Here is a 27,866-nt window from a genome sequence, read left to right as displayed (position 1 = left end):
TCCCCACTACTTTGTGCTATGATTTTCACCATACACTGAATGTTTGTATCTATTCGAGGGTCTCTGTCTCTGGGCTGCATTGTCTATTTTGTTGATCTGTCAGTCTGTCCTTGTACAGTACCATGCCATCTCAGTGACCGTAGCTTTAGAATGCCTGTTAATATCTGGTGGGACATATCCCTCCTCATTGCTCTTCTTTTCAACATTTCCTTGATTATTCCCAGTTACTTGTTCTTCCTGATGAACTTTAAAATTACCTTGTGATTATGACTGGAATTACATTAAATCTATAAACTTGAAATAATTAACGTAAACTATTACATCTTTTATTTAGGGACACAATATATCTCTCTTTTACTTTCAGTCTTCTTTCTTTAGGTTGAACCATAGGAAACTGGCAGTGTCTGACCTTTTTGATATTTTAAAACAGTAATTTCCTGTGGTTCAACCATTAGAAAAGTTATTTTCTTCATAGGGTAATTATACTCTTTCTAAAGAAGATAACTTCTTTATTTAAAAAAAAAAAAGAAAGAAAAAGCTGGGGAGAGATGGAGTAGGAAGGATGTATGATATACTACAAACTTTTAATTCATTTTTCAAAATACTGGTACTAAGAATTTCTCTCACTGCCGGGGGCATCTCTCCAGCACTTTCTGCCACCCCTTATAATTTAGTGTTCCTTATGCATAGTTAGTTGTTCAAGCTTTGGTGAGCTCAGCTTCCTTCCTATAGCGGGCCTGTCCAAAACTAGGGCCTGGAGCCTAGTGGGTGGGGCTAGTGTGAAAGGCTTTCAGATGAAGTTCAATGACACTAAACATGGATCTGAGGGGTTTTAGTCTTCTCTATAAAACTTTAGTTTTCCTTTCTCTTCCTGGGAGCTAGAACAATGACCTTCCTCTGAGAGAATCTAGCCAACACGGCATTCTGCACTAGGATATGTCCTTACCACAATAATCTACTATATAAACTATATAAACCAAAGTAAGATATACTATAAGTGGGTATTTGGGGGTGATTCTGATGCTCTTTTTCCTTGTGTCGGAACCTTCTAGATAGTGCATACATAGAGCTTCAAGAAGAAACTTTCAAATAAATGCAAAGTCATTATGGTTGTAAAACAAAAATCTAAAGAGGTAATTGTGCTGTTTTCACAAAATAGAATCAGCATCTAATTATGAATAACATCATAAATGTCATCCAAATATATGGGAACTGAGTTCTTAGGGTTTCAGTCAAAGTGTTCTTTTGCAGGGGTTAGTAACATTCTAATACCTTGTCCACCATATATTAAAAAAAAAAAAAAAAACTCAAGACAGAACTGCAGGCTGCTTTTAACACATTGACTGCCACATTAGAAAAAAAAATTTTACCTTGGGGCCACAGTGTTTTATTAAAACAAAATGATCCTTTCTAATTTGTTGTTTTTTTATTGTTTTCTGTGCGTGAGTTATATGCAACGTAATCCACGTTTTTAGAATTAAATTGTCAATATTAATTGTAACAATAAGAACATCAACAAGTAAGATTTTCACGAACCAGCTGCAGGGTTTTGCTTAATGAGGCCCCAGGCTCAAAACTAGCCTGAGTCAAATACAACTCACATGGCAGTTAATGTGTTAAATACAAACGTGGCATTGCCTTCTCTGGCCATTAGATGTCGCTGCAGTAAATAGAGAGAGCCTCTGAGCACTTTCTGGCTGTATTAGAGCCTGAAGCTCAGTGATCTCTGTCTAGTTAACAACTTCCATAATCCCTGCTTGAAATCCATCTTCAGTTTGGTGGATAAAGTGTCTAGAAACAACAGGCTAATCCTAAAGTTGTTGTTTTTGTTGTTGTTTTTCCTGCAAAGCACACATTCCAAATTCACCAAGAGGAGAGAGCTTTAATAACAGTCTGCCCTGACTGGAGCAGGCAGGGTTTGCCAGAATATGTAACAAGGGACCTTTGCAGGTCCACCAGCCTGCTCTGACCTGAGCACACTTAATGGTAACATTTGCATTCCATTGGCTTTCCCTGTTGCACTGTCCCTCGCGAAGCAGATCGATGGCGGATGTCTGTTGGATAACCAGCTGGACAGGGAATTTTTCTCAACCCCCACACTGACTGGCCCCTTTGTCTGAATGTCTCGTTCTCTTAATATGCTTTTCTCCAGACACACACACACACACACACACACACTGCCTGTTTAATGGCACATCAGGTTGGAACTCTTGGCACATTAATGACAATAATCAGAAGTCTTGTTTAGCCAGCTGAGCCCTTCCTTCATCATGCTTACACTCCTTTTATCCTTTTTTTTTTTTTCTTGCCTTGGCTTCTGGCTGGCATGCTAGAGTATGGAGAGGTAAATAAATTATGCATGTGCATGTTTTGGTAGAATGGTTTCCAGCGGGAAGGGGGGTAGGTGAGCCCTGTCCACACATGGAATGAGGTGCCCCCCACCCTGGTATGCTTTCATGGATCCCCAAGACCACCCTGCCTAAAATCCCTTCTTCACACTTCAGTGCATTTTAGCTTGAGCTCTTTCAGAGATAACCTGGCCTTTTTGTCTTTGTATCTCCCACATCTGGCCCACGGCCTGGGCCAGAAGAGACTGGCATTACTTAGTGTATTGAGAGAACCAGTAGGAAGGGTAAAATATTGACAGGCATTCATTGATCTTATTAGTCTCTGGGCCCTTAATAAGGACCAGGGAGTCCAGAGAACTGTTTTCTCTGGACAGGTTCATGTGGAAGAGAGAGGGAGACAGGCTGGAGAACACTGCCCTGGAAATCCAGGGGGCAGCTGAGAACATGGGAGCCTTTGGAACCTGGTAGGCCTTCTGAAAGGATAAGGCAGAGGCACAAGCCTGGTCCCCCCACAATTCTGCCTGACACCATCCCCTGTTGCCCATATTAGGTGTCTCCATTTCATCAAATATAAAACCAAGCGTCAGCCTGTTGCTTTATACCCCAGTGGACTTTGACCCCATCACAGCTCACAAGGTAAGCAGGATTGGGCCAGGTCAGCATTTGGACTGAAAGCGCATAAGATGAAGGACAAAGGTGGTATCCAAGTGGCACCGCTGACTGAGCAGAATACACATGGTCGGTGAATAAACAGAGGCCCCAGCCTGCTCAAATAGAGACGTCGGGTCTGACCAAGATGCTTAACACCTCAGGTTGCCTTTGCTGAATTGGACACAGTCATTTCATTCATTCCCTCTCAGGGCACTCATCCCCTCCCGTGGTTTCTCATGCTCAAACCTACATCTTCAGCCCTGACTTCTCTCCTGAGCTCTGGTCCCACATTTCCCACGGCCTGCCAGACATTGCCATTTAGCTGTCACATCCCCACTGTGACCTCTAACTTAATATCATCCAACTGACTTCTCCTTCCCCTAACACTTTCTTCCTAGAATTTTCCATTTTGATACCATCACTGCCCCAGTTTGCCCTTGCTGGAAATCCAGAACTTGGCTTTGACTCTTCCCCACTCCCCTTCACCCAGTCAATGTCAGGCTGAGTTGCTTCTCTTCATTTCTTTTTTTTTTTTTCTTTTTTTTTTTTTTTTGAGACAAGAGTCTCACTCTATTGTCCGGCCAGAGTGCCGTGGCATCAGCCTGGCTCACAGCAACCTCAAACTCCTGGGCTCAAGCGATCCTACTGCCTCAGCCTCCCGAGTAGCTGGGACTACAGGCATGCGCCACCATGCCCGGCTAAGTTTTTCTATTTTTAGTAGAGACAGGGTCTCGCTCTTGCTCAGGCTGGTCTCAAACTCCTGACCTCAAGAGATCCTCCTGCCTCGGCCTCCCAGAGTGCTAGGATTACAGGCGTGAGCCACAGCACCCAGCCTGCTTCTTCATTCCTAATGCTCCCACACTGCTGTTTCTTTTTGTCATTGCCCCTCTACCCTAATCTAGGACTTTATCAGCTCATACCTAGGCTATTACAGTAATCCTCTAATTTGCCTCCAGGATTAATTCTAAAACTGATCGTAAACATTGAACGCTAATATGTACCAGGCACTGTGCTAAGTGATTTGTGTTCCTTATGTCTCTTAATCCCTGTGAGATGGGTATTTTACAGATGTGAAAACTGAGTCGCTGAAAAGTTCTGTAGGCTGCAAGTTCACCCATCCAGTAAATGAGCTGGGATGTGAGCCCAGGTAGCCTGTCTCCAGGGTCAGTGCTTATTTCACTCCCCTCCAGCCCAGCCCATGGGCTTCTGCCAGACTAATTTTCTTCAGATCTGCCTGTGTTACGTCCTTGATTGCCCCTAGAGAATAAAGGCTGAGCCCCTTGGCCCGGCACATTTCGCTTACCGATTTTACCATCCTTGTTGCACAGAGGCCCTTTATATTAGGAGCTACAAAATCAAATGCCCGCAGGAAAAAGAGGACGTAGGGAAGCCCAGATAGCATATACTCGCCCCCCCTAAAGAATAAGCTCTCAAATGCATTCCAAGCCATCGTGGCTTTCTAAAGCATTCTGGAGAGCTTAAAACTTCACTGTGCTCACAAAATGTGATTAGCATCTAAATAGGAATAGCAGAAAGGAATAAAGTGAGTCAGTGGAGGCCATGGCAAGCTCCTCTTTTCCAAAGGGTGGATGCCATTTAGAGATGTAAGCCCAGTTTTCAAGAGAGTCCAAAATCCAGATTTTTATTTAAAATCTCCCAATTTTTCACTGTTCGAAAATAAAAATTGTTAAATACTGGTTGGGCTAAACAAAACATGCTTTTTAGTGACCTTTGCTCTATTTAAGCCTTCCATTTCATCAAGATGATCTTCTTAGCCCCCTTTCCGAAGCCCTGAAGACTAAGTGTATTTCACATTCCAGCATCCAGGCCTTTGTTCATGCAGTTACCCCTGCCTGGAACCTCTATCCGCATCTCCTTAATGGTTCAGCTGAGGTTTGCCTCCGTGATGGCTGGATCTTCTAACCTACTGTAGCGCATTATCTGTTGCTTTTGTTTGATAAAGAAGGTGGCTTTTCCCACCCCCCAAAGCAGTTATCCTATCTCGATGGATAAAGGCAGATGTTTTGCCTTTGCAGAACCATAATGGGGATGCTCCAGACCACTTTGGAGGGGATTCTGTTGCAAGAGAAACTGAGTTAACTAGCAACGTTCTCTGTCAATAATTGCAGATGACGTGTTTTCACTGTCCCACCAGCCCTACCTCCAAGGGCATAGTTATTTTGTTCTAAGAACTTTATGGGTGAATAACCCCCTTTAATTGATGCTGTTAGACTGTGTGCCCTCTAATCCAGCCAATTTATTTTCCATAGCGTTTTCCCACCTTTTCTCATCTCAACACCATTGCCCTGCTGTCTCTTTCCTATCAAAGCCACCCCCTGAAGTCTTCTCTCACCTCCCCAAGCAGAAGGAGTCTCCCCCTTCTGAATGTCCATAGCTCACTCTTGCTGTACCTTTCTCATGGCCCATGCCATGTGCTTCCTTATATTATAATCTTTTGTGTCCCTTCCCCCCCCCCCCAGATTGCAAGCTCTTTGCATATGGGAAGTTGTTGGCCTATAAAGAGACGTAAAAGATTTCAGGAGTTTTGCAGGACTTTGCCTTGAAGGAATATGTGAATGTGTTAGTTCATAAATCAAAAAAGCTGCCTCACCTCAGGAAGGCATCTCACAGATGGGAGCATTTTGCATGGCGACGCTGTCTCAGACCTGAAGGCTATTTGTGCCTGATGCCTCTGTAGGACAAGGCTCAGTGTGTGGTCACAGGTTGAAAACTGATCAAAGAATACCCACCCAACAGACACCTGCAGCTAGAGACAGTCGGCCTAAGGGACAGTTCCTGCTTCACTCCTGACTACCTGTCTCAATCAACAAGAAACTAGATAAAGAAATATAGAGCTTCTATAGTTGTTTTTTTTTTTTTTTTTTTTTTTTTTTTTTTTTTTTGAGCCAGAGTCTCACTCTCTTGCCTGGGCTAGAGTGCCGTGGCATCAGCCAAGCTCACAGCAACCTCAAACTCCTGGGCTCAAGCAATCCTCCTGCCTCAGCCTCCTGCCTCAGCCTCCTAGGTAGCTGGGACTACAGGCATGCACCACCGTGTCTGGCTAATTTTTTCTATTTTTAGTTGTTTGGCCAATTTCTTTCTATTTATAATAGAGATGGGGTCTTGCTCTTGCTCAGGCCGGTCTCGAACTCCTGAGCTCAAGCAATCCTCCCTCCTCGGCCTCCCAGAGTTCTAGGATTACAGGTGTGAGTCACTGCGCCTGGCCAGAGCTTCTATATTTCTTAGCCTTTCTGATAAGTAATAATTTTATCTTAGGACTTAGAAGTTTATCTTAGAAAGATTTTGTAACTGTTTGCTCACGTAGATAGAGTTAATTAAGGGATCTCTAGAAGCTTTTGGGGAGACCTAAAACCTAAATGAATTACCTGTCATTATGTAAATCTGTTACTGCTGGCAACTAATCGCTGCACCAGTAAATACTGATGTGGGCCTTCACTCAAGGCCTCACAGCTCACGGGAATGCTGGAGGACCCATTGACTCGCCATCTTTAAAACTATACTTTCGTCTCTGTGTCTCTTTATTATTGCTCTATTCTCTATTTTCTATTATTTCCATATCTCTTGTGATGACCCTGCCAAGGGACCTGCTTTTGCCTGGGAGCGTAGCTAACTCCCCGCAGGAAGTATGTCTTACAAATTTGTATATCCCCATGACACACAGCCTCATGGAGCAGGCACCTGATACTCATTAAAAAATGAATGAAGTTCAGGGCCAGCTTAGGACATCTCACTGTCCGTGAATAGGGAATTGAACTTTAGCTGCCACCGAGTGAGCCCCAAATCCATGTGGTTGTACCTACCCGAGCTGGACATAAGAACACCCAAGCCTGCCCTCTCCCCAGCCTGCTGCCCTAGGAAAACCTCTGCTTATCCTCTAAAACTGCCTATGCACTTTGCTCTGAGAATGCACTGTCTTCTACCTCCTACCCTAGCAGTCAGGTTCTATGCATCTCAGTGAAAATAGCTGTTAACATTTCAAGATAGGCAAATATGCTTAAAAGGATGGAGGGAAAAAATCTTGACACCATTTTGATTTACACACCCTCTTCATTCCAGCCTCCCAGTGCTTTGTGTGGTGCCTGGAAGTGCTTCACAAATCATAGCACCATCAAAGTTAAGTGGTTGTTCCTCAGTATTCCAGGGGCATTGGTTCCAGTATAACCCCCCCCCCACAGATACCAAAATCTACTCATGCTCAGGCCCACAGTAGGCCCTGCAGAACCTATGGATACAAAAAGTCAGACCTCCATATATGTGGGTTTCACATCCCAAGTTTGGTTGTGGATACGGAACCCACACATATGGAGGGCTGACTGCATTTATTGGAAAACATCCACATGTAAGTGGACCAGTGCAATTCAAACCTGTGTTGTTCAAAGGTCAACTGTATTTGTTAGTTGGTTGGTTTCCATAAATGTGACCACATCTAAATGACTGTATGTAAGTCTTTGCTCTCCTTTGGTGGGGAGGCTTTTCTCAGGGACAAGGATGGAGACAAACTATGTCAAAGGAAGTGATGACAGGAAAGCCTTCCCCGGGATTAAAAAATTATAATATAATAACTACCATTTATTGGCCATTTAATATGCATAAGGCAGTTTCTTGTCCCATTTAATCTTCTTTATTGACCCTATGAAATAAGTACTATTATTCTTCCAACTTTATAGATGAGGAAACAAGGCACAGAGGGTAAGTCACTTGCCCAATAGTCACATAGCCAGTAAGTGCTGGGGTTCGGATGTGAACCTAGGTCTTTCCTTGATCAGGCCCTTCCTTTATCCACCAAGTGTACAGGGGCTCATTCCTAGAGGCTTGTCTTAATCTGTTCAGGCTGCCGTAACAAAATACTATAAACTAGGTGGCTCATAAACAACAGAAATTTCTTTCTCACCGTTCTGGAGGCTGGGAAGTCCAAGATCAATGTAGATTTGGTATCTGGTGAAGGCCCGCTTCCTGGTTCATAGATAGATGATACCTTCTCACTGTAACCTCGCAGGATGGGAAGGGCGAGCTAGCTCTCTGGGGTCTCTTTTGTAAGGAATCTAATCCTATTCATTAATCACCTTCCAAAGGCCCTGCCTCCTAAAACCATCACGTTGTGGGTCAGGATTTCAACAGATGAATTTAGGGAAGGCACAAACATTCAGACTGTAACAAGCCTGGCTTTGGCCAGGGAATGGTTAACTCAGGTTAGAGAGAAAAAAACATCTTTGGAAAACTAGGCTGTCCAGGGGCTCTCTTTAGTCCCTGGCAGCCTGGCAGTGGAAGGCTGTATTTGCGGCTTTGACTCAGATTGTAATAGAGCATTGAGCCACAGGCATAGACCATTCAGCAGCCATGGACCTTTGGCCAGCCATGAGCTGACCACAGCTGCTCAGAGGGACTGGGAGGAAAGCCCCACTGGCTCTCTCAGCTTCCCTGCGGGGAGCAGGAGCAAAGCCCCAGAAGGGGAGAGTAAATTGTTCTCATCACCCTGCTAGGAGGTATTAAAAGAGTTTCCGGTTTTCTGCCTACTTCAACATTTCTTGGTTGGCATAGCATCTATCCTCAGTAGGAATAGAGCTCTATTTTTCTAACAGAGCCGAATTACCTGTCTGAAAGTATAAATACCGCTGGGTTCTGAGCTCTCGGGGAGGTAGGAAAGGATGGGAACCTTACCTTTAGCTGGTTGCGTTTTCAACTCCCTGCTGTCATCTTCCTTTTAAGTCTGGCCTCTTCTGTCTAAGTGAGTAGCATTGCCTTGGCAGTCCGAAAAAAGGATGCTTTTCAAATCCAGGTAGATGTCTGGACATCCCTTAGGCAAGGTGGCCTTGTTTGAGCATTATTATTAAAGCAAAGGGAAAGGAACGTCCTCCCTTTTGTTTTTTCCAAAGGTCTATATAGAGTGCCCTAGATACTTTAGGGATGGCAGTTGTTGATCATGGCAACAAGACTGTCCCTAGAGGGCAGGCAAGGAGGGAGTAGGGAGGAGCCTTCCTAATTCCACTGAACCTAAAATCACTCTGCCCTTTTCTTCTGACCTGGGCTGGCGTATTCCTTTGGAGTTAAAGGTCTGGGAATCAAAATGGGCTCCCTGCACTAAGCAGGCTGCTCTGAGCTCCAGCTAAACAGTAACAGCAGCTCAGACAGGAGCTTCCTGCTCTCCCTCCTCCTCCCCCCTCAGAGTGGGAGTGAAGAGAGGGGTAGGGAAGAGGGAAAGGAAGGTCCTAGAAAAGGCCTGCCGTCGACCAGGAAAGCCCTGCAGCCAGCTGTGAGCATTCATAGGCAGCCCCTGCTGTCAGAAGGGTATGAAGACACGAGGTTGCTGACCCCTCCGCTGGCTTCCAGACAGCTTTGGAGACCAAGCACCAATTTTCACCTCCTTTTTTCCACATAGCTTTCGCTTGTTTGTTTTTGATGGCTGTGTTCACCTTAAGGCTATAAAGGGCAGACTAGTTCGATGGGTAACAGTGTGGCCTTTGGATCCCAGCCTCAACCCTGACTCCCATGTGAACTTGGGTACATCCACATAACCCCTCTGAGCCTCATCTTCCTCATCTATAAAACATGGGGATAATAATAGTGCCTACCTCATATACTTGCAGAGAAGACTGAACTCGGCTCTACTGGCGCATAATAAATACTCTTGATAACGCCCGAGGTGCTATGGGTATTGTCCTTCAAGCATCTCTTCAGAATCTATGCACAGCATGGAAGGCCTGATCAGAACTATAAAAGCCAGTCTTGGTGTGTTTCTATGTTTCCTATGACTGCTATAAACACACAAGTGAGCCGAGGTCACAGAACCTTCATAGACCCTCGATCTCTATGGCTAACAATGAGCAGGGGTGAGAGGGAGAGTTAATTGTTCTTTGGTTTAGTTAGTTTAACAGGCATTCCCTGAGAGGCTGCCGTGTGCAAGCACCACACAAATCTGTATATTCCCAGCCTTCTGGAAACTGTCATCTTCCAAATCTTTTCCCTCACCCTTCCTACCCAATCTCACCCCCAGTCAAGGTGACTAAAAGTTGGCTGCCACTCCCCTGCGTGCTGCTCCTGTGGCCTTAGCGTGCTCTGCTCACTTGTATCTCAATTGGTTTCTCCCGTTGGGCCCAACTGCCCTTTCGGTTTCCCCACCCCCACCCCCCAATAGTTCACACAGGAACTGTTTCTCTTCTCTCTGTCTGAGCTGAATACTAACCTGCTTTTGTTTGCTCGCTTCCCCCACCATGATCGCAGGCTCTCTGAGCAGCAAGTCATCCCTCTGGCCTGCTGCTGACATGGGAGGCATTCACTCTGGAGGGGACCAGGTGCCATGCCGAGAGGCAGCTGCCTACACCCCCGTTGTGCGACCATCCCCGGTGCAGAGCCCGGGTGCTTCCCAGCTGTACTGGCTCTGCCAAGGGGAACACGGGTCATGTGGTTCACAGGCCATGAAGGTCCTTTAACTCCACTACGATTGGCTTTTTTTGTTTGATTGCTTAGGATTTGCCAAAAGACAAAAGCCTTCCTCCGCAACTACTTTCCGTGGATGTGTGTCCTCAGATGGTTTGGGAATTGGACAGCTTGGTCTTCAGGTTGTGTCCTCCACATCCACAGAAGATGCAAGCTGTTTCTAAATAACCAGCCAAAGATTCCGAGCTCCTGTGTGCTCTGGCTGGAAGGCTCTTTTCTTTTCTCTACTAATTTTTTCCCTTTTCTTTCTTCTATCTCTCCTTGTTAATGCTTGGGTGTTTTGTTTTGTTTTGTTTTGGAGACAGAGTCTCACTCTGTTGCCCAGGCTAGAGTGCCGTGGCGTCAGCCTAGCTCACAGCAACCTCAAACTCCTGGGCTCAAGTGACCCTCCTGCCTCAGCCTCCTGAGTAGCTAGGACTACAGGCATGCGCCACCATGTCTGGCTAATTATTTCTATGTATTTTTAGTTGTCCAGATAATTTCTTTCTATTTTTAGTAGAGACGGGGTCTCACTCTTGCTCAGGCTGGTCTCAAACTCCTGACCTCGGGTGATCCTCCCGCCTTGGCCTCCCAGAGTGCTAGGATTACAGACGTGAGCCACCGCACATGGCCAATGCTTGTTTTAAATGAAGTATTCTGTCTTTTGAGTAGGTAACACATGCACACTGTGCAAAATCCAAAAGGTGCCACAAGTGTACACTGAAAAGTAAGTCTCCGCAACCATTGTCCCTTAGCCACCCAGTTCTCCCCTGAGTCAACACTGTTGTTAGCAGTGTCTTACCTCTATCTTTCCAAAGATTGTCTGTGCAAAGATCCACAAAAACATGCACATTTATGTTCTGTTTTTGGGTAGTCAGCAATATATTACATATAATCTTCTGCACCCTGTTTTTTTTTTTTTTCATCATTTGGAGATGATCCCATATCAGTCCAGTTAGAGCTACCACATATTTTTAAATTGTGACACAGTATTGCATAGTATGATATGCTGTTTCTCTAGCTAGTCCCCTATTGGTGGGCATTTAGATGATTTCCAATCTTTTGCTATTAGTAACAATGTGGTAACATATATCCTTGTAACATATTATCTGTAGAATGAATTCCTAGCATTTTGGCTTTGGTCAAAGGGCATATGTGTTTTACATCTTTATAAATATTGTTTAATTATTTTAGTACTCATGGAAAGAATGAATAACCAAATTGTTGCCTCCGTTAGAAGGCCTCTGTGGAATTTATCACGGAAACAGTCAAGTGGTTTGGTTTTAAGTATTTGTTGTTTATTTTTATCTACCGCAAGTTTGCTCTTTCTTTCCTCCAGTATGTATTAAGCACCTGTACTGTGCATATCGGTGAGCTCTGGGGATAAAACCATAAACACAGCAAATGTGGCTGCTGCCCTCCTAGTGTTTATGTCTGGGAGATGGAGCGGCTGGGGGCGGGAGTGCCTGTGAAAGAAATAATTATACACCAGATCATTACAAACTGTGTTAAGTGCCATGAAGGAAAAGTACACTGTGATCAGAAGTATCCAGCAGCCTCCTGATTTAGTGGGGGAGACCTGAGGAGACTTCCCTGGGGCAGCGATGTTTAATTGTGATCAATAAGACAGACTTAATAAGGCAGAGGAAATGGCAGGGTTGACGTCCTCGAGGCAGAAAGGAGCACAGAGCTGGGCCAGCAGCTTGGATTATGGGATCTGGAAACGGGCTTCAGGGTCATGTAGTTTCAGTCTCCTCACTTGACATGTGAGGAAACTAAAGTTCAAGGAGTTAAACAACTTGGCGAGGTAATACAGGTGGTGACAGAGCCAGGCCTGGCTCTCCTGATTTTTTCAGATGCCAGGCTACAGAATCCAGCGTGCTCATCCTGGGAGCTGTGGGTCTTGACTAGACAGCTAAGGGATGGTTGTCTGGGTTTGTGTAGGAGGAGGATTTAAGTTCAGGTCCTTGTGACTAGTCTGGCATATTTCATTTTTGTTTACTAATAAGATAGAGTTTGGGCAAATGGCTGTCTAGCATTCCAGTGTAGTGGGTTGGTCTGGTCTTCAGCATACTTGTCTCTTCTGTAAGTTTAGATAATGATAACAATACCATTAATAATCGTGAATTAGCTGGCCATGGTGGCACATGCCTGTAGTCCCAGCTACTCGGGAGGCTGAGGCAGGAGGATCACTTGAGCCCAGGAGTTTGAGGTTGCTGTGAGCTAGGCTGATGCCATGGCACTCACTGTAGCCTGGGCAACAGAGTGAGACTCTGTCTCAAAAAATAAATAAATAGGGCTGATAAGATAATACTACCTCTTTCATGAGGCTTTTGGGAGGATTAAATGAGATGGTACATAGAAAGCACTCAGTGGGATGCCTGACACCTAGCACTTAGTCAGCATTGGCCATTTCTTTATTTCATGGCCATCCTTGTGGCTTATGTGAGGCTGCTCACAGGCAAACAGCTGCATTGGAAAAAGCTACTAGTGACACTGACATTGAGAGGAAAGTGATTTGAAATTGAATGAGTGTGGGGTATATGCAGTGAAAGGAAGCAGACCCTGAAAAGCTAGGGTGATGAGGAAGGCCCCGTGCCTGCTCCCATGAGCTTGCTGCCTGGGAGGGAGCATTAAGACTTGCACCCGCTTAACTCATACAAGGTAGAGTGTGTCACAGCCGAGGCCTAAACAAAAAGCTAAGGGAGCACAAGATAGGGAGAGAGGCTGATTGAACCAAAGACACTGGAAAACAGTTATAACGTAATCAAGGAAATGCGAACACTAACTAGATACATGATATTAAGGAATTATAAATTTTAGGTGTGATAATGGTGTTTATATATACATTTTAAGGAGGCATAGTTTAGAGAAACATAACAATTATTAATAATCTACAAATCAGATGACTTGAAACGATGTCTTGTGGGACAGAGATAAAAAAAGATTGGCCATGTATTGCTAATTGTTGAAGCTGGGTGATGGAGCTTTGTGTTCGTTTTACTATCCTCTCTACTTTTGTATGTGTTTGAGATTTTGCACAATAAAAAGTTTAAAAAAGAGAAGGAGGTACGTAAAGTTTAAGAAAAGGAATGGACGGAGGGAGAGAGGGAGAGATGATGCCACTGCACTGTAACTGGGGTGACAGAGCAAGACTCTGTCTTAAAAAAAATGGCTTTTATCAAAAAGGCAATAATGAATGCTGACAAGAATGTAGAGAAAGGGAAACCTTCGTACACTGTTAGTGGGAATGTAAATCAGTGCAACCACCGTGGAAAACAATATGGAGGTTCCTCAAAAACCTAAACGTAGAACTACCATATGATCCAGCAATCCCACTGCTGGGTATATAGCCAAAGGAGGGGAAATCAGTATATTGAAAAGATATCTGCACTCCCATGTTTATTGCAGCACTATTCACAGTAGCAAAGATATGGAATCAGCCTGAGTGTCCATCAATGGATGGATGGATAAAGAAATTATGGTACATATACACAATGGAACATTATACAGCCACAAAAAGACTGAAATCCTGCCATGTGCAACAACATGGATGGAACTGGAGAACATCATGTTACGTGAAATAAGCCAAGCACAGAAAGACAAATCTCACATGTTCTCACTCATATGTGGGAGCTAAATATTAAAACAATTGATCTCATGGAGACAGAAAGTAGAATGATGGTTATCAGAGGCTGGAAAGGGTAGCAGGGAGGGGGGAATAAAGTGAGGATGGTTAATGGGTGCAAAAATATAGTTAGACAGAATGAACAATATTTGATAGCACAAAGTGACTATAATCAACAAATTAGGGTATACTTTAAAATAACTAAAAGAGTGGAATTGAAATGTTCCTAACAGAAAGAAATGATAAATGCCTGAGGTGATAGATGCCCTAATTACCCTGATTTGATTAATTTACATTGTATGCCTATATGGTACATCACATGTACCATATAAATATATACACAAGTACCATCTAAATATGTACCATAATAACTGAAAATAAAAGTTTAAAAATAAGTTAAAAATGCCTTCACAGCAACATCTAGACTGGTGTTTGACCAAATATCTGGGTACTATGGCCTAACCAAGTTGACACATGAAATTAATCATCACAGGGTGGTAGTGGGAAATGATACTGGGACAACAGGTAGGGAGGGGCCAATTTGTAAAGGGCTTTGAATTCTGTTAGGTTTTTGTCTTTAGAAAACTTCTTTGGAAAACGTCTTTGGAAAACTTTTCTTCTTGAAATATTTTCTTTGGAAAGTTGGGAATTATTGAAAGTTTCTGAGCAAAACATGGGCAGCTTCTGATGAGTTTGGAAGGGTACCTGGCTGCAATGTGGAGACTGAATTGGAGAGGTCAGGGAATGGGTAAGGAAACTGGCCCTTGCTCAAGAGAGATGATGGCAAGATACTGGCAGGGGACCTGAAAAGTATCTGATGCATAAAATATAATGCAGGAAGTAGCAGGAGATCAGACTGAGAAGTAGGCAGAGGGCAGGTCGTGGAGAGCCTGCTAAGCCAGATCAAAGAGTCTGGACTTTATCCCGAGGGCAGTGGGGACCCACTGAAGAGCTGAAGTCAAGGGAGTAACCTGAACACATCAGCTGACTGCCGTATGGGGAATAAGGCAGGTAGACCAGCTCTGAGCAGTTGTAGTAGTGTAGGTGAAAGATGGTGGTGGCTTGGACTTGGACTAGGAGGAGGATAGTTTAGGACATTTGGAGTCACTTGAACTTGGCTGGTGGATGAATTAGGTTGTAGAAAGAGACTGAGAAAACTTAAGGGGGGGGGGGGCTCAGGTTTTTGGACCAAGCAGTAGATTGATGGCAGTAGCATTTGCTGACAGGAGGAAAACTAGAGGACAGTGTCAGGATTGGAGTGGAGTATAATCAAGAGTTCTGATTGAGACATATGAAGTTTGAGGGCCGGGCGCGGTGGCTCACGCCTGTAATCCTAGCACTCTGGGAGGCCGAGGCGGGTGGATCGCTCAAGGTCAGGAGTTCGAGACCAGCCTGAGCGAGACCCCGTCTCTACTAAAAATAGAAAGACATTATATGGACAACTAAAAATCTATATAGAAAAAAAATTAGCCGGGCATAGTGGCGCATGCCTGTAGTCCCAGCTACTCGGGAGGCTGAGGCAGTAGGATCGCTTAAGCCCAGGAGTCTGAGGTTGCTGTGAGCTAAGCTGATGCCACGGCACTCACTCTAGCCTGGGCAACAAAGTGAGACTCTGTCTCAACAAAAAAAAAAAAAAAAAAAGAAGTTTGAGATGTTTGTTAGACTTCTGAGTGGAGACGTCAAGTAGGTAGTTGCTTACATGGTCCTGTGGCTCAGAGGAGAGATAGGAGCTGGAGGTAGGAATTTGGAAATCATCAGGCAGAGGAGAGCAGAAAGAAGGCCAGAGCAGTTGAAGTGTAGCACATGAGCAAAAGAGTGACCCAAGACAAAGTTGAAAAGGTGGGCAAGGCAGATCACGTGGGGCCTCGTAGCCTACAGGTAGTGTGTGCTGGAGCCCGTTCCTACTGGCTTAGGGGAACTAATGTACTGTTAAATTCCAGGAAATTTGGAAGCTAATTGACCTCACATTTGGTAGCTTGAAACCAGCCATGGTGGGAGTATTTAAATTGTTGAAGTTGGTAAATGCTACAACTCAGAGCTTTTTAAATATTCCTCCGGGAAAGCAGGTGTTAAACACTCAGTACCATTTTACCACCACAGCTTATAGGCTCCAGTAAGAAATTTATATTTTATTCTTGGTGTGATGTTAAGTCATTAAAAATTTTTTTTTTTTTTTTTGAGACAGAGTCTCACTCTGTCGCCTGGGCTAGAGTGCCGTGGCATCAGCCTCGCTCACAGCAACCTCCAACTCCTGGGCTCAAGCGATCCTCCTGCCTCAGCCTCCCGAGTAGCTGGGACTACAGGCATGTGCCACCATGCCCGGCTAATTTTTTCTATATATATATTTTTAGCTGTCCAAATCATTTCTTTCTATTTTTTAGTAGAGACGGGGTCTCACTCTTGCTCAGGTTGGTCTCGAACTCCTGACCTCGAGCGATCCTCCCGCCTCGGCCTCCCAGAGTGCTAGGATTACAGGCGTGAGCCACCGCGCCCAGCCCATTAAAAAATTTTAAGCAAGTGAGTAAAAGGATCTTATTTTTTAAAATTACTGTAGAGAATAGACTATTAGAAGGAGCAGGCAAGGAGACCACTAAGGAAGCTTCTGTGACGATCCGCGTGGGCACTGGGGACCTGGCGGCGGAGGTGGAGTGAAGTAAAGAAATTGCTAGACTGTTAAGGTCCTAAGACTGAATACAGATGGCCCTTGATCTGTCACAAGTTGATTATATTAATTAATTAACCTGTATATAACTCATGTAACTTAGTGTCTTTTTATGTTAGTTGTGGTTGGGGGCACCAGGCTGCAGAAATATTACCTTGACTCATGACTCGGGGCTTTTTGAGTTCTTACCGGAAACTGGCAGAAGATAAATCAAATAATATTATTTTATAGCAGAATAAAAAGGTTACTTTCTTATTAGTAACCTTACATGGACATAATTTCCTCTTTCCAATATTTCAGTCTTATGTTATCAGGAAGAACTTGAAGTCTTGTGATTAGGCAGATTTTTTTTCTAAGGGAAAAAGAGGCTTAATAGCTCTTTGGCAACAGTTCTTTATTAAAGAGGTAAGAGGGAAAGGAGGCCGGGTCTGAACAGTGCTAAGGGAAACACTTTAAAGTAAGATGTTCACCAAAGAATCCCTGACCATTTTGGCTACTGTAACTCCAGGCTGGGAGACTCGGCTTGTCCATTTCATGCTCTGTTTCTCATACTCTGGTCTGTGTTTGCTTATTACTGCACCTCAAAGAGAAGGCCTAACCCAAAAGCTTCACCCTTCACCTTGATGGAGAATTCTATATTTAAAGCATACAAAATTGATCCTTTAGCTCACGCCTGTAATCCTAGCACTCTGGGAGGCCGAGGCAAGAGAATTGCTTGAGGCCAGGAGTTTGAGACCAGCCTGAGCAAGAGCAAGACCCCGTCTCTACAAAAAATGGAAAAATTAGCCAGGCGTCATGGCACATGCCTGTAGTCCCAGCTGCTCGGGAGGCTGAGGCAGGAGGATCGCTTGAGCCCAGGAGTTTGAGGTTGCAGTGAACTGTGATGATGACGCCACTGCACTCTAGGCCAGATAGCACAGGGAGACCCTGTCTCAAAAAAAAAAAAAAAAAGGAAAAAGAAAAGAAAATTGATCCTTCAATCTGGATTAATGAGGACAGGTACAACAATCATTAATATAAAGAATTATGAAACCCCGTTAATTTGCATGCCACTAACCTAAAATTCTAATAACCCAGGGCTTAGTAAGCAAAGTAATCATATAAACAGCATGATTATAGAGATATTTAAACTCTTCATTAAAAAAAGTTGCTTTTGGCCGGGCGCGGTGGCTCATGCCTGTAATCCTAGCACTCTGGGAGGCCGAGGTGGGCGGATCGTTTGAGCTCAGGAGTTCGAGACCAGCCTGAGCAAGAGCGAGACCCCATCTCTACTAAAAATAGAAAGAAATTATATGGACAGCTAAAAATATATATAGAAAAAATTAGCCGGGCATGGTGGTGCATGCCTGTAGTCCCAGCTACTCGGGAGGCTGAGACAGGAGGATCGCTTGAGCTCAGGAGTTTGAGGTTGCTGTGAGCTAGGCTGACGCCACGGCACTCACTCTAGCCTGCGCAACAGAGTGAGACTCTGTCTCAAAAAAAAAAAAAAAAAGTTGCTTTTAAAGCCTACTGAAATACCTATTTACTACTAATAATGGCTAACATTATTAAGCATTTATGTTCCTGGTACTCTTAATTGTCTCATTTAATTTTCATAGCAACGCTAAGAGGTAGGTAGGTATTATCATACTCATTTTTGAAATGAGGAAATTGAAGCTCAGAGAAATTAAGGAACTTAAGATCAAATAGCTAGTGAGCAGAAGAGACAAAAGTTCCAATCCAGGTCTGAGTGATGCTAAAGCCCACATGCAGAATGTTTGTGCTCTACTTAGCCTCCTACAAACCACTCAACTATGCATGAAAGTAGAGCCTGAAAACTGTCTCTACTAGGTTGTCCTTCATGCATCTAGTTTCAGTCATATATAATAAAATGGAATGTCTTTCCAAAATTCCATAATTGCAGTTGCACTAATTTAGACTGATTCCCTTGTACACATACCCACTAGTTGGAATTAGTGACATTTAACCGTGTGGTCTATTGAATGTCCTTATAGTGGGGCAGGGGAGTCACAAGAGAAGCTCAAGTCTAACTTGGACAAGATGATTACTGTCATTGCCAGGGCTATGTAGCAACAGTTAGTGGGGTGAGTTAGGTAGCTGTCAGGTGCAGCACAAATTGTGGTTTTAAGCCTTGGAACCTAGAGGCCAAGGTCAGACAGTCACCAGGAGGTAGGATCCTAGAGTGCAGATTGCAGTGCACCAGTAGGCGGAGGATCTGTCTTCACTAACCAGGGGCTTTAGTTAAGTCTTCTTCTTCCTCTCAAGGTCTTGGATTTTCATCTGTAAAATGAATAATTGGACTGAAAGATCTTAAGGTCCTTTTCTGATTTGAGTCTGTGATTTGGGGATTCTGGGTTATCAGGACCTAGAATAATCAATGCCTTGAAGATCTAGTAATCAGAAGGAAACCAAGAAAGAGCTAGGTTTCATGGTCCTAGACAGCAAAGAACAAGAGTTCAGAAGGCCTGGTTCGAATCACTAAAATTGAGTTTTTGTACTGCTTCCCTGATTGTAATTCATTCATATCTTCTATAGATTTTTATGGAAGGCTGGAGGAGAGAAAAGCTGGATAAGACAGGGTCCCAGCCATCAGAGATCTCATAGTCTCCCAGGGGAAAGGGATATGAAAATACTAACTATAATATAAAACAGAATAAAATGTGTTAGTTACTAGCTGTATGACCTTGGTCAGATCACTTAGCCTGTCCCCGAGCCTCAGTTTCCTCAACTGTAACAGGCATATAAGCAATCAGTAAATATCAGCAGGTATTTATTATTACTGGCGATAGTAATATTATTATGGACTGCGGTGAACTCAAATAAAATCTTAAGGCTCTCCCCCAGTGGCTGACTAAATGGATGCCCTCTTGGCCAAGGGGATACCCTAAAACTGATTTGGTGGCCATGAGAAGGGAGGTCAGGCATGCCTTACCATGCCCCCCTCCCTTCTTGTAGATATCCTTTGTAACTCATTAACAGGCCTAAGGCTACACAAGACAAACCTGCTGGTCCTCAATTTACACAACAAATATATGGCTGGTAGCTTGTCTCTGATTAATAGACTTCCTTATCTGAACTTAAAACATTCCAAGCCTATAACCTGTAAGCCCCCCACTTTGAGATGTCCCACCTTTTCGGGCCAAACCAATGTATGCCTTCCACATATTGATTTATGACTTTACCTGTAATTCCTGTCTGTCTGAAATGTATAAAACCAAACTGTAACCCAATCACAGCGAGTCTACTTGCTCAAGGCTTCTTGGGCATGGCTCTGGGCCATGGTCCTTAAATTTGGCTCAGAATAAACCTCTTTAAATTATTTTACAGAGTTTGGCTTCTTTTCCATTGACAACTACATGTATGATATTTTGTATTATGCCACTGCGTCTTAGTAAAATAGAACTATCTACAATGTGTTGTGAAGAGAGCAATGAAATAATGTGAATTTTGATATTTGTCTTCTAAAAAGATTCTACATTATATTGTGTAGGTCTCGACGCACGATTTTTATAATTTGTGCATAAGATTATGTCAAAATGCTTTAAAAATTCCAATCTACTCCTATACTGGGCATTTTATGCATTCATTCAGCAAACCGTTCATTGAGGACCGGCCATGTGGCAGCTGGTTAAGGCACTGGAGATATAGAAATTAACAAGAACCAGTCCTCACAGAGTGCTGGGCCCGCTGGGAAAAAGAGACATGTAAATCAGACATGATTACAATACAATTGTGAAAGAGGCCTCTTTGAAGGAGTTGTCATTCTAAGGCGCTTGGATTTCATCCTATAGGTGGTAGGAAGTCAACAGAGTCAGTGGTCTTAACTGGAATCTTAGCAGTGCGTTCTGGCTGCAGTGTGAAGGATGAATTGGAAAGGACAAGAGTGGATGCAGGAGGCCAGTAAGAGACTGTTGCAGTAATACATGCATGAAATGATGGTACCCTGAACTAAGGGAGTGGCTGTGGGGATGGGGAGGAGGGGCTAGATCCGAGAAATACTCTATTTAGAAGATGGAATTGACAAGATTTGATGATTGCTTGGATGGGGCCACAGGGGTGAGCAAAATGAAGGAATCTCAGGTCTCTGGCTTGGGGCAGCTGATCGAACAATTGGGCCATTTCACTGAGATAAGAAATACAGAGGAAAGAATAAATTTGACAGGGTCAAGGAGAAAAGCAACAATGGATTCTAGATGTGTCAAGTTTTTGGTACCCGTAGGAAATTTCCAGTAGGCAGTTGAATGCATGATTTTGGAGGTCAGGGCCGAATGTAAAGATTTGAGTGTTTAAAGCCATAGCTATAGTAGAATTTCCTAGAAAGGGTGTATAAATTGAGAAAGACAAAGAGTTGCCAGTTATCAGTGCCAAATATTGCCAAAAAAATCTAATAAGAAAATAGCCTAAAAGTATCCATTGAATTTGGTGATTAGGAGATCAGTAATTGAATATGTTTCATTTATTCAAGTTTTTAGTGATTATCTACTATGTGCTAAGGCTACTGAAGATACAGCAATGAACCAAACAGACAAAAAAAAATCCCTCTTTCTATGGGAGCTGAAATTCTAGTTGTAGGGGAGGAGCAAACAAATAAAGAAAATAGATAAGTAAATTATACCAAATATTAAAAGGCAATTGTGTGCTCTGGAGAAAGGAAAGCAGGGAAAAGATAGCGGCCTGGCCAGAATCCGTGAAGTAGAGAAACAGTGACAGACTGGGCGCGGTGGCTCACGCCTGTAATCCTAGCTCTCTGGGAGGCCGAGGCGGGAGGATCGCTCGAGGTCAGGAGTTCGAGACCAGCCTGAGCAAGAGCGAGACCCTGTCTCTACTCAAAAATAGAAAGAAATTAGCCGGGCATAGTGGCGAATGCCTGTAGTCCCAGCTACTCGGGAGGCTGAGGCAGGAGGATGGCTTGAGCCCAGGAGTTTGAGGTTGCTGTGAGCTAGGCTGACACCACGGCACTCTAGCCCGGGCAACAGAGCCAGACTCTGTCTCAAAAAAAAAAAAAGAAAGAAACGGCGACAGATGCCAGATTGCAATGAATGTGCAGAGCCCTGAGCGGGGGGGGGGGGGGGGGGGGCGGGGGGGGGGGGTGGTTAGGAAGTGGAGTCAGCCAGAGCAGACAACCATTTCAGGAAGCACAAATGAAAAGGGAATGAGATGACATTCAGTAGGTGAATGGATAAACAGACTGTGGTAGATCCAAAAAAGGAATACTCCTCAGCAATAAAATCAATGAACTATTGCTGAACACAACAACATTGATGAACCTCAGAGGCATTATGCTGAGTGAAAGCAGCCAGTCCCAAAAGGTTCTGCATCCATTTATATGACATCCTCAAAAGATAAAGTTATAGGGGTGGAGGACAGATCAGGGGGTACCTGGGGTATAGGTGGGGCAGGCCTTGCCTATAAGGGGCCGGCCCATGAGAATTTGCAGGGGTTGGAGAGGGAACAGTTCTGGATCCTGACGGTGGTTGTGGTCACACAGACCCATACATGTGTTCAAACTCCTAGAACTTTACACCGAAGCAAGGTTACTGTACCGTGTGTTAATTTGGGAATGAGAGATTGGGCAGTATCTGAAGGGCAAAGTTAGGATGGGAGGAAAGAGCTGCTTTTGAGATGGAAGGGACTTGAGCTTATTGGTTTGCTAAGGGGGAAAGGCAGGTCTCTTGGGAAAGGTGCCCAAGGGGAGTTCAGAGGTGTGAGATGCAGGGCATGGCTGGGAAGAAAAGACATATGTGCAAAGAAGCAAAAAGTTGAGGACCTGTACAATTTGTTTGCCCCAGGACTAGCAGGCCAGGTCATCTGGCTACAGTGGGCGAAATGGGCACGGGGTAGGAGCATTGAGGGATCTGGTAAGGGCCGGCCAAGGTGAGAGGCCACGAAGCTTCAGCAGCCTCAGTCTGCCCCTTTGTTCGTCTTGAGCAGCTGGGAGCAGAGAGGATTTATGGATGGGAACCAGTCGAAGGACAAGGGGCAAGGACTTTGAGAGTAGAGGCAAAAAAAAGAGCTGCAAGGATGAAAAAGGAGGAAGCCAGTAGGGAACTGGTGGCCTTAGAGACAAAGGAGAGGGCAAGTGACTCGAAGGGTTAATGATCTGAAGGAGTATGACTAGCTGGAAGAGGGAGCAAGGGAACTGCATGAGTGGGGACACTGTGGTCACAGCACTTCTGAAGTGGAAGATTTCAGAAGTACACATGAGGGCTAATACGTAGATTAAGGGATTTGCTCGATATCTAGGATACTTTCTACAGAACAGTAATGGCGACGCCAGCTTCTATTGATTGGTGCTTACTGTGCGCCTGGCACTGCTAGGCGCTCTACGTGCATCTTCTAATTTCATTCCCACAACAGTCCCATGAAGCAGGGACTATTCCCATTTTCTAAATAAGGAAACTGAGGCTCAAGAAGGTCGGGCACGCTGCCTAGGGTCACATGGCCAATAAGTGATGAGGCCAGGACTAGAACCCAAGCTGTTCAACTCCAAAGTTATGCGCTTCTCAATGTTGTACTATACTGCCCCCCCCCCACATGGAAAATCTTGGTTCCATTGCAACAGAATAACACACAGGCCCAGCTAGACACTTCTAGTAACAAACCAAAATGCGTTTAAGCTAAACTCAACACCATTTCTTTTTTTTTTTTTTTTTTGAGACAGAGTCTTGCTCTGTTGCCCGGGCTAGAGTGAGTGCCGTGGCGTCAGCCTAGCTCACAGCAACCTCAAACTCCTGGGCTCAAGCGATCCTCCTGTCTCAGCCTCCCGAGTAGCTGGGTCTACAGGCATGCGCCACCATGCCCAGCTAATTTTTTCTATATATATTTTTAGTTGACCAGATAATTTCTTTCTATTTTTAGTAGAGACGGGGTCTCGCTCTTGCTCAGGCTGGTCTCGAACTCCTGACCTCGAGCAATCCACCCACCTCGGTCTCCCAGAGTGCTAGGATTACAGGCGTGAGCCACCGCGCCCGGCCTCATCACCATTTCTGAAAGCCAGCTCTGAGGGGACATCCCTATCAGAGTGGACAAATAGTGCTAATTTTACACATAGATGGCATATCAAAAAGCCATTTCATCTGATCATAAAATTCTTTTTCTATAGGACAAAAAAGTTACTTTCCGAGATGGGGCACTTTGGTAATAACAGGGTTCAGTCAGGATAGTTGTAAAGGTGGCGAGGAAGTCCATGGGGTGACCGAAGGAGGGGTGGCTAAAGTGGTAGGAAGGTGAGGATCACTGAGGCGAGGTCCAGAAACTGGTTGTGGGAGGGGTTGTTTTATAGGTGCCGAAATTACCTATGATGATGGTGAGGCTGGGAGAGGGGGAGCCACCAGGTGTCACAGTGTTCAGTGAATGTAAAAGAGTAGCCAGGAGATCAATAAGTAGATGACAGCAGGACAAGGAGTGTGGTTCAGTGACGTGAGCCCCAGGTGAGCGCTTTTGGCATCAGAATGAAGGAGGCAGGGTCTGGGAACAAAGACAGGGAACTAGACACATGTCACCATCACTCTGCTCCCCACCCTGGGACTTCTGTGATGTGGGGAAATGAGCAGCCCCCTCTTGGGAGCTTCACAGGGGAGGGCTCAGTTAAAGCAAAGAAGCAGGAGAACACTAAAAAAAGGTCAAGGGCACGGGAGTGTGTTTATCATGTCCAGAGGGCATAGGTTGGGAGGGAATGTAAATACAAAATTGAGTCTGTCCCAAATGCCTGCTTCCTTCCAACAAAAATAAACCACAAAAATGTGAACAGGGTGTCATGATTCTATGGCATGTTAATATCCCTTCTAAGCCCATGGAACAAGAAGAACCCTATGGCAGCCATTCTTTGGCATCATCTTGGCCAGGAACAGAAAACACACGGTTCACACTTGAGACACTGGTGACTTTGACTTGGACATTTATTTCCTGGCGCTTAAATCACCCCATCCCACCTTCTATTTCCTGCCAGGCTCAGAGCCCCTTCCTTCCCCACCGTGGAGGAGTAGATGTCCATTTCTCAGGAGCCGCGGACTGCTTCCGGCAGATAGTGAAGACCCAAGGAGTGCTGGGGCTCTGGAATGGATTGACAGCCAACTTGCTGAAGGTGAGAGGAGTGGCCAGCCTCTGCTTCTTCTCTGCCTCTCTTAATTCTACCCTCTTCCTTTGTCCTCCCCAACCCTGCCAGTTTGCATGAAAAACCTCCTCTTGCACCGATGGTAGCTCAAGGCCTGTGAATGCAGGCTGGCTGTCAGCCCTGAAGAGAGAGGGCCCTGTACAGTGGTGGGGTATCTTATACCCCATCCCAGAAGAGCTGAGCATTTAGTGTACAGATTCCTAATGTGGGGGTTCATGGACCCCTAAGGGGAACCTAATCCCCTATCCTAAAATTATATGCAAAAATGTATGTGTGTGTGCATACGTGCATCATATTCCCAAAGAACTCCAATACCAAAAAAAGGGTTAAGAACTCTGGACTGACCTTGTACTAGCTGGCACGTAAATTATTTCAGTCAGGGCCAGCGTGTATTGACAAGCAGTGTCTAATTGTCTACATGCATGTGAATCCAAACCCAGCACTTCCCCAGGGCATGTTCTTCTGTCACTCTGTCATTCCTACCCGCCCCCCCCGCCCCACCCACACCATGCCAGCTTTCCTTTTGTCATCTTCCCTGATTCCAAAGAGTTACCATGTTGTATTTCGCACAGCTGTTGTCTCAGTTTAACCTCATCCAAGTTGATTGCAGACACATTGATGTTTTCTTTTTAAGAGTTTAACATAATTTTCATTTTATGTTTTAACAGATAGTTCCATATTTTGGAGTTATGTTTAGCACCTTTGAATTCTGCAAGAGAATCTGTCTCTACCAGAATGGTTACATTGTGTCTCCTCTGAGCTATAAATTGATGCCAGGGGTGGATCAGAGTTTGCAGCCCCAGGAATTGCGGGAATTAAAGAAGTTCTTCAAAACTGGAAAATTGAAGTCTAAAAAACCAACTCTGTGAAACTGCATGGAACTGGAAGTGCACTGACTGAAGGCATGTTGCAATCACAGATAAATGTAGGGTCTTAATTGTGCACATGAGGCGTGATGAGAGGCTACTCCTGTCTGCTGCTCTTGGAAATGAGACTGTTTGACCATTCCCCCCCTGAGAGCCCCAAACTAATGTCCCTGTGAACACCTGCACCATGAGGAGGTTTCCCAACACTACTGTGTCATGATAGCATTCCACCAGATTTTATAACCAAAACCTAGCAGTAATAAAATGTGTGATTTACACTCTGAATAGAAACGTGACACCAAAGAAAGGGCATGGCCGTGACATCTCAAAGCAACATGTAGTTGAAGTGGCTGAGCAGATACCACATCATGAGCTCAGCCACAGGGTCACTCACAGTTGATGCGAAGCTCGCACGGACCAATGTCAGCCTCGTTTCACTCAGTTTGACCTGAAGCTTCCCACTACCACTGTTCTTCACTCATAACCTTTGCTGACTTCTGCGTGCACACACCACAGTGTAAATTATGCCTTATCAGAAACTAAGTGAAAGTGTTTAACATTTAAAAGTTATCACTATCGTAGTATAGCCATCCTTCTGTACTGATATTTGAAGCATCCCAAGCTTAGAAACTTGTTTCAGAAAGGCAGTTTTTACCATGACTGCTTAATTATGTCCCCAAAGGTGTTCTTTGGATTGAAGTCATGTACAGTTCAAATGGCCTGAATTCTCTGCCTTTTTAACTTGCTTTGCAAGCCTACCTTGAAAATAAATTATTTAGTCAACTTAAGTTACTCTCACAAGACGTCCCAGTTGCCTAGAAAGGACCAAATGGAACATTTGACACATGCACCCAAAAAAATGTAACTGAATAAAAACACTCTAGGCTAATCGTGTGTACCAAATTTTTTAAAAATCAAATTTAGGATTATTCTACATTGGGAATTCTATGTAAAGTTTATATAACTGTACCTTTTGAATAGTGCCTATCTGTGTATTTAAAAATTCATTAAAATCTAACATTAAGTTAAAGTTTTCAGTATGTTGCAAGTATTTTTTCCTATTTTATTTTCCAAAGAAAAATGTATTGGCCAGGCATGGTGGCTCACACCTACAATGCTAGCACTCTGGGAGGCCAAAGCAGGAGGATCATCGCTTGAGCTCAGGAGTTCAAAACCAGCCTGAGCAAGAAGGAGACCCCGTCTCTACTAAAAATAGAAAAATTAGCCAGGTGTTGTGGTGAGTGCCTGTATTCCCAGCTACTTGGGAGGCTGAGGCAGGAGGATCGCTTGAGCCCAGGAGTTTGAGGTTGCTGTGAGCTAGGCTGATGCCACAACACTGTAGCCCGGGCAACAGAGTGAGACTGTCTCAAAAAAAAAAAAAGAAAGAAAAGAAAAATGATGTATTTGGTCATTTATCACTAATCTGAGTTATAAAACTATAGTTAAATACATACTGGCCAAATCTTTAAACTCTCAGAACCTTGTCCTATTTAAAAATACCAGAATAACTCATTTTTCCAACTGCTGTGGGAGACTGTTTTATGGGGAATGGTAGTTAATGCACACATGAAAATCTCCTCTGTAGCCTAATCTGCTAGAGTGTGGAGGGTGGCAAATTCTTTACCCAGCGTGAATAGTTCATGTTTGTTACTCTTTATTTTTCTTGAAACAAAGAACTTTTCAAAAAGTTCTGAAAGCTGCAAAACAATTTTTACTTTATTTTATTTTATTTTTTACTAAATCTAAAATCCTGACCTTAGCTTATTTACATCATAGTAATATCTTCTGTGTATTATACAAGTATTACGAAATGGCTAAGCTCTTGCTACTGTCACACACAGGAATGTTTTCTGAGCTGCGGTTTTGATTTTTGTTCAATAAATTAAGTGGGCAAAAGAATATGCCTCATTTTTCTAATTTCAGAACAACTCTAAAGCTCTAGTTCTGTTTCTAAAATAAACTTACACCGATTTTCATTTTCTTAGAGGTATGAAGGGTATGAAGGCCTTTCTGCTTTATGGCTGGCAGTGAGCACCACACTGGACTAAGTACTTTAGGAAGATTATAAAGAAGTGTGATGCAATATTGACCTAGGAGTAACTTATGGTTTTAAGGAATGAAACATACCTACATACATGAAATGACTATGATTGTAAAGCAAATA

At 44.0% G+C, this 27,866-nt stretch overlaps 1 protein-coding gene across 1 annotated transcript in view; it reads left to right on the top strand.

The window, feature by feature from the left end:
- Positions 1-26,689, top strand: part of SLC25A43 (solute carrier family 25 member 43) — a 39,271-nt gene extending 12,582 nt beyond the window's left edge. The window contains exons 4-5 of the mRNA XM_069463173.1: positions 24,672-24,806; positions 25,505-26,689. Of these exons, the coding sequence (XP_069319274.1) occupies positions 24,672-24,806; positions 25,505-25,705 (336 nt within the window). The 3' untranslated portion in view covers positions 25,706-26,689. The remainder of the gene's footprint in view (positions 1-24,671; positions 24,807-25,504) is intronic.
- Positions 26,690-27,866: the final 1,177 nt, after the last annotated feature.

This window comes from Eulemur rufifrons, chromosome 30, assembly GCF_041146395.1.
Source record: "Eulemur rufifrons isolate Redbay chromosome 30, OSU_ERuf_1, whole genome shotgun sequence".
NCBI classification, from domain to species: domain Eukaryota; kingdom Metazoa; phylum Chordata; class Mammalia; order Primates; family Lemuridae; genus Eulemur; species Eulemur rufifrons.
The sequence above is the reverse complement of the archived record's forward strand: the minus strand, read 5'-3'. Positions and strand labels throughout refer to the sequence as shown.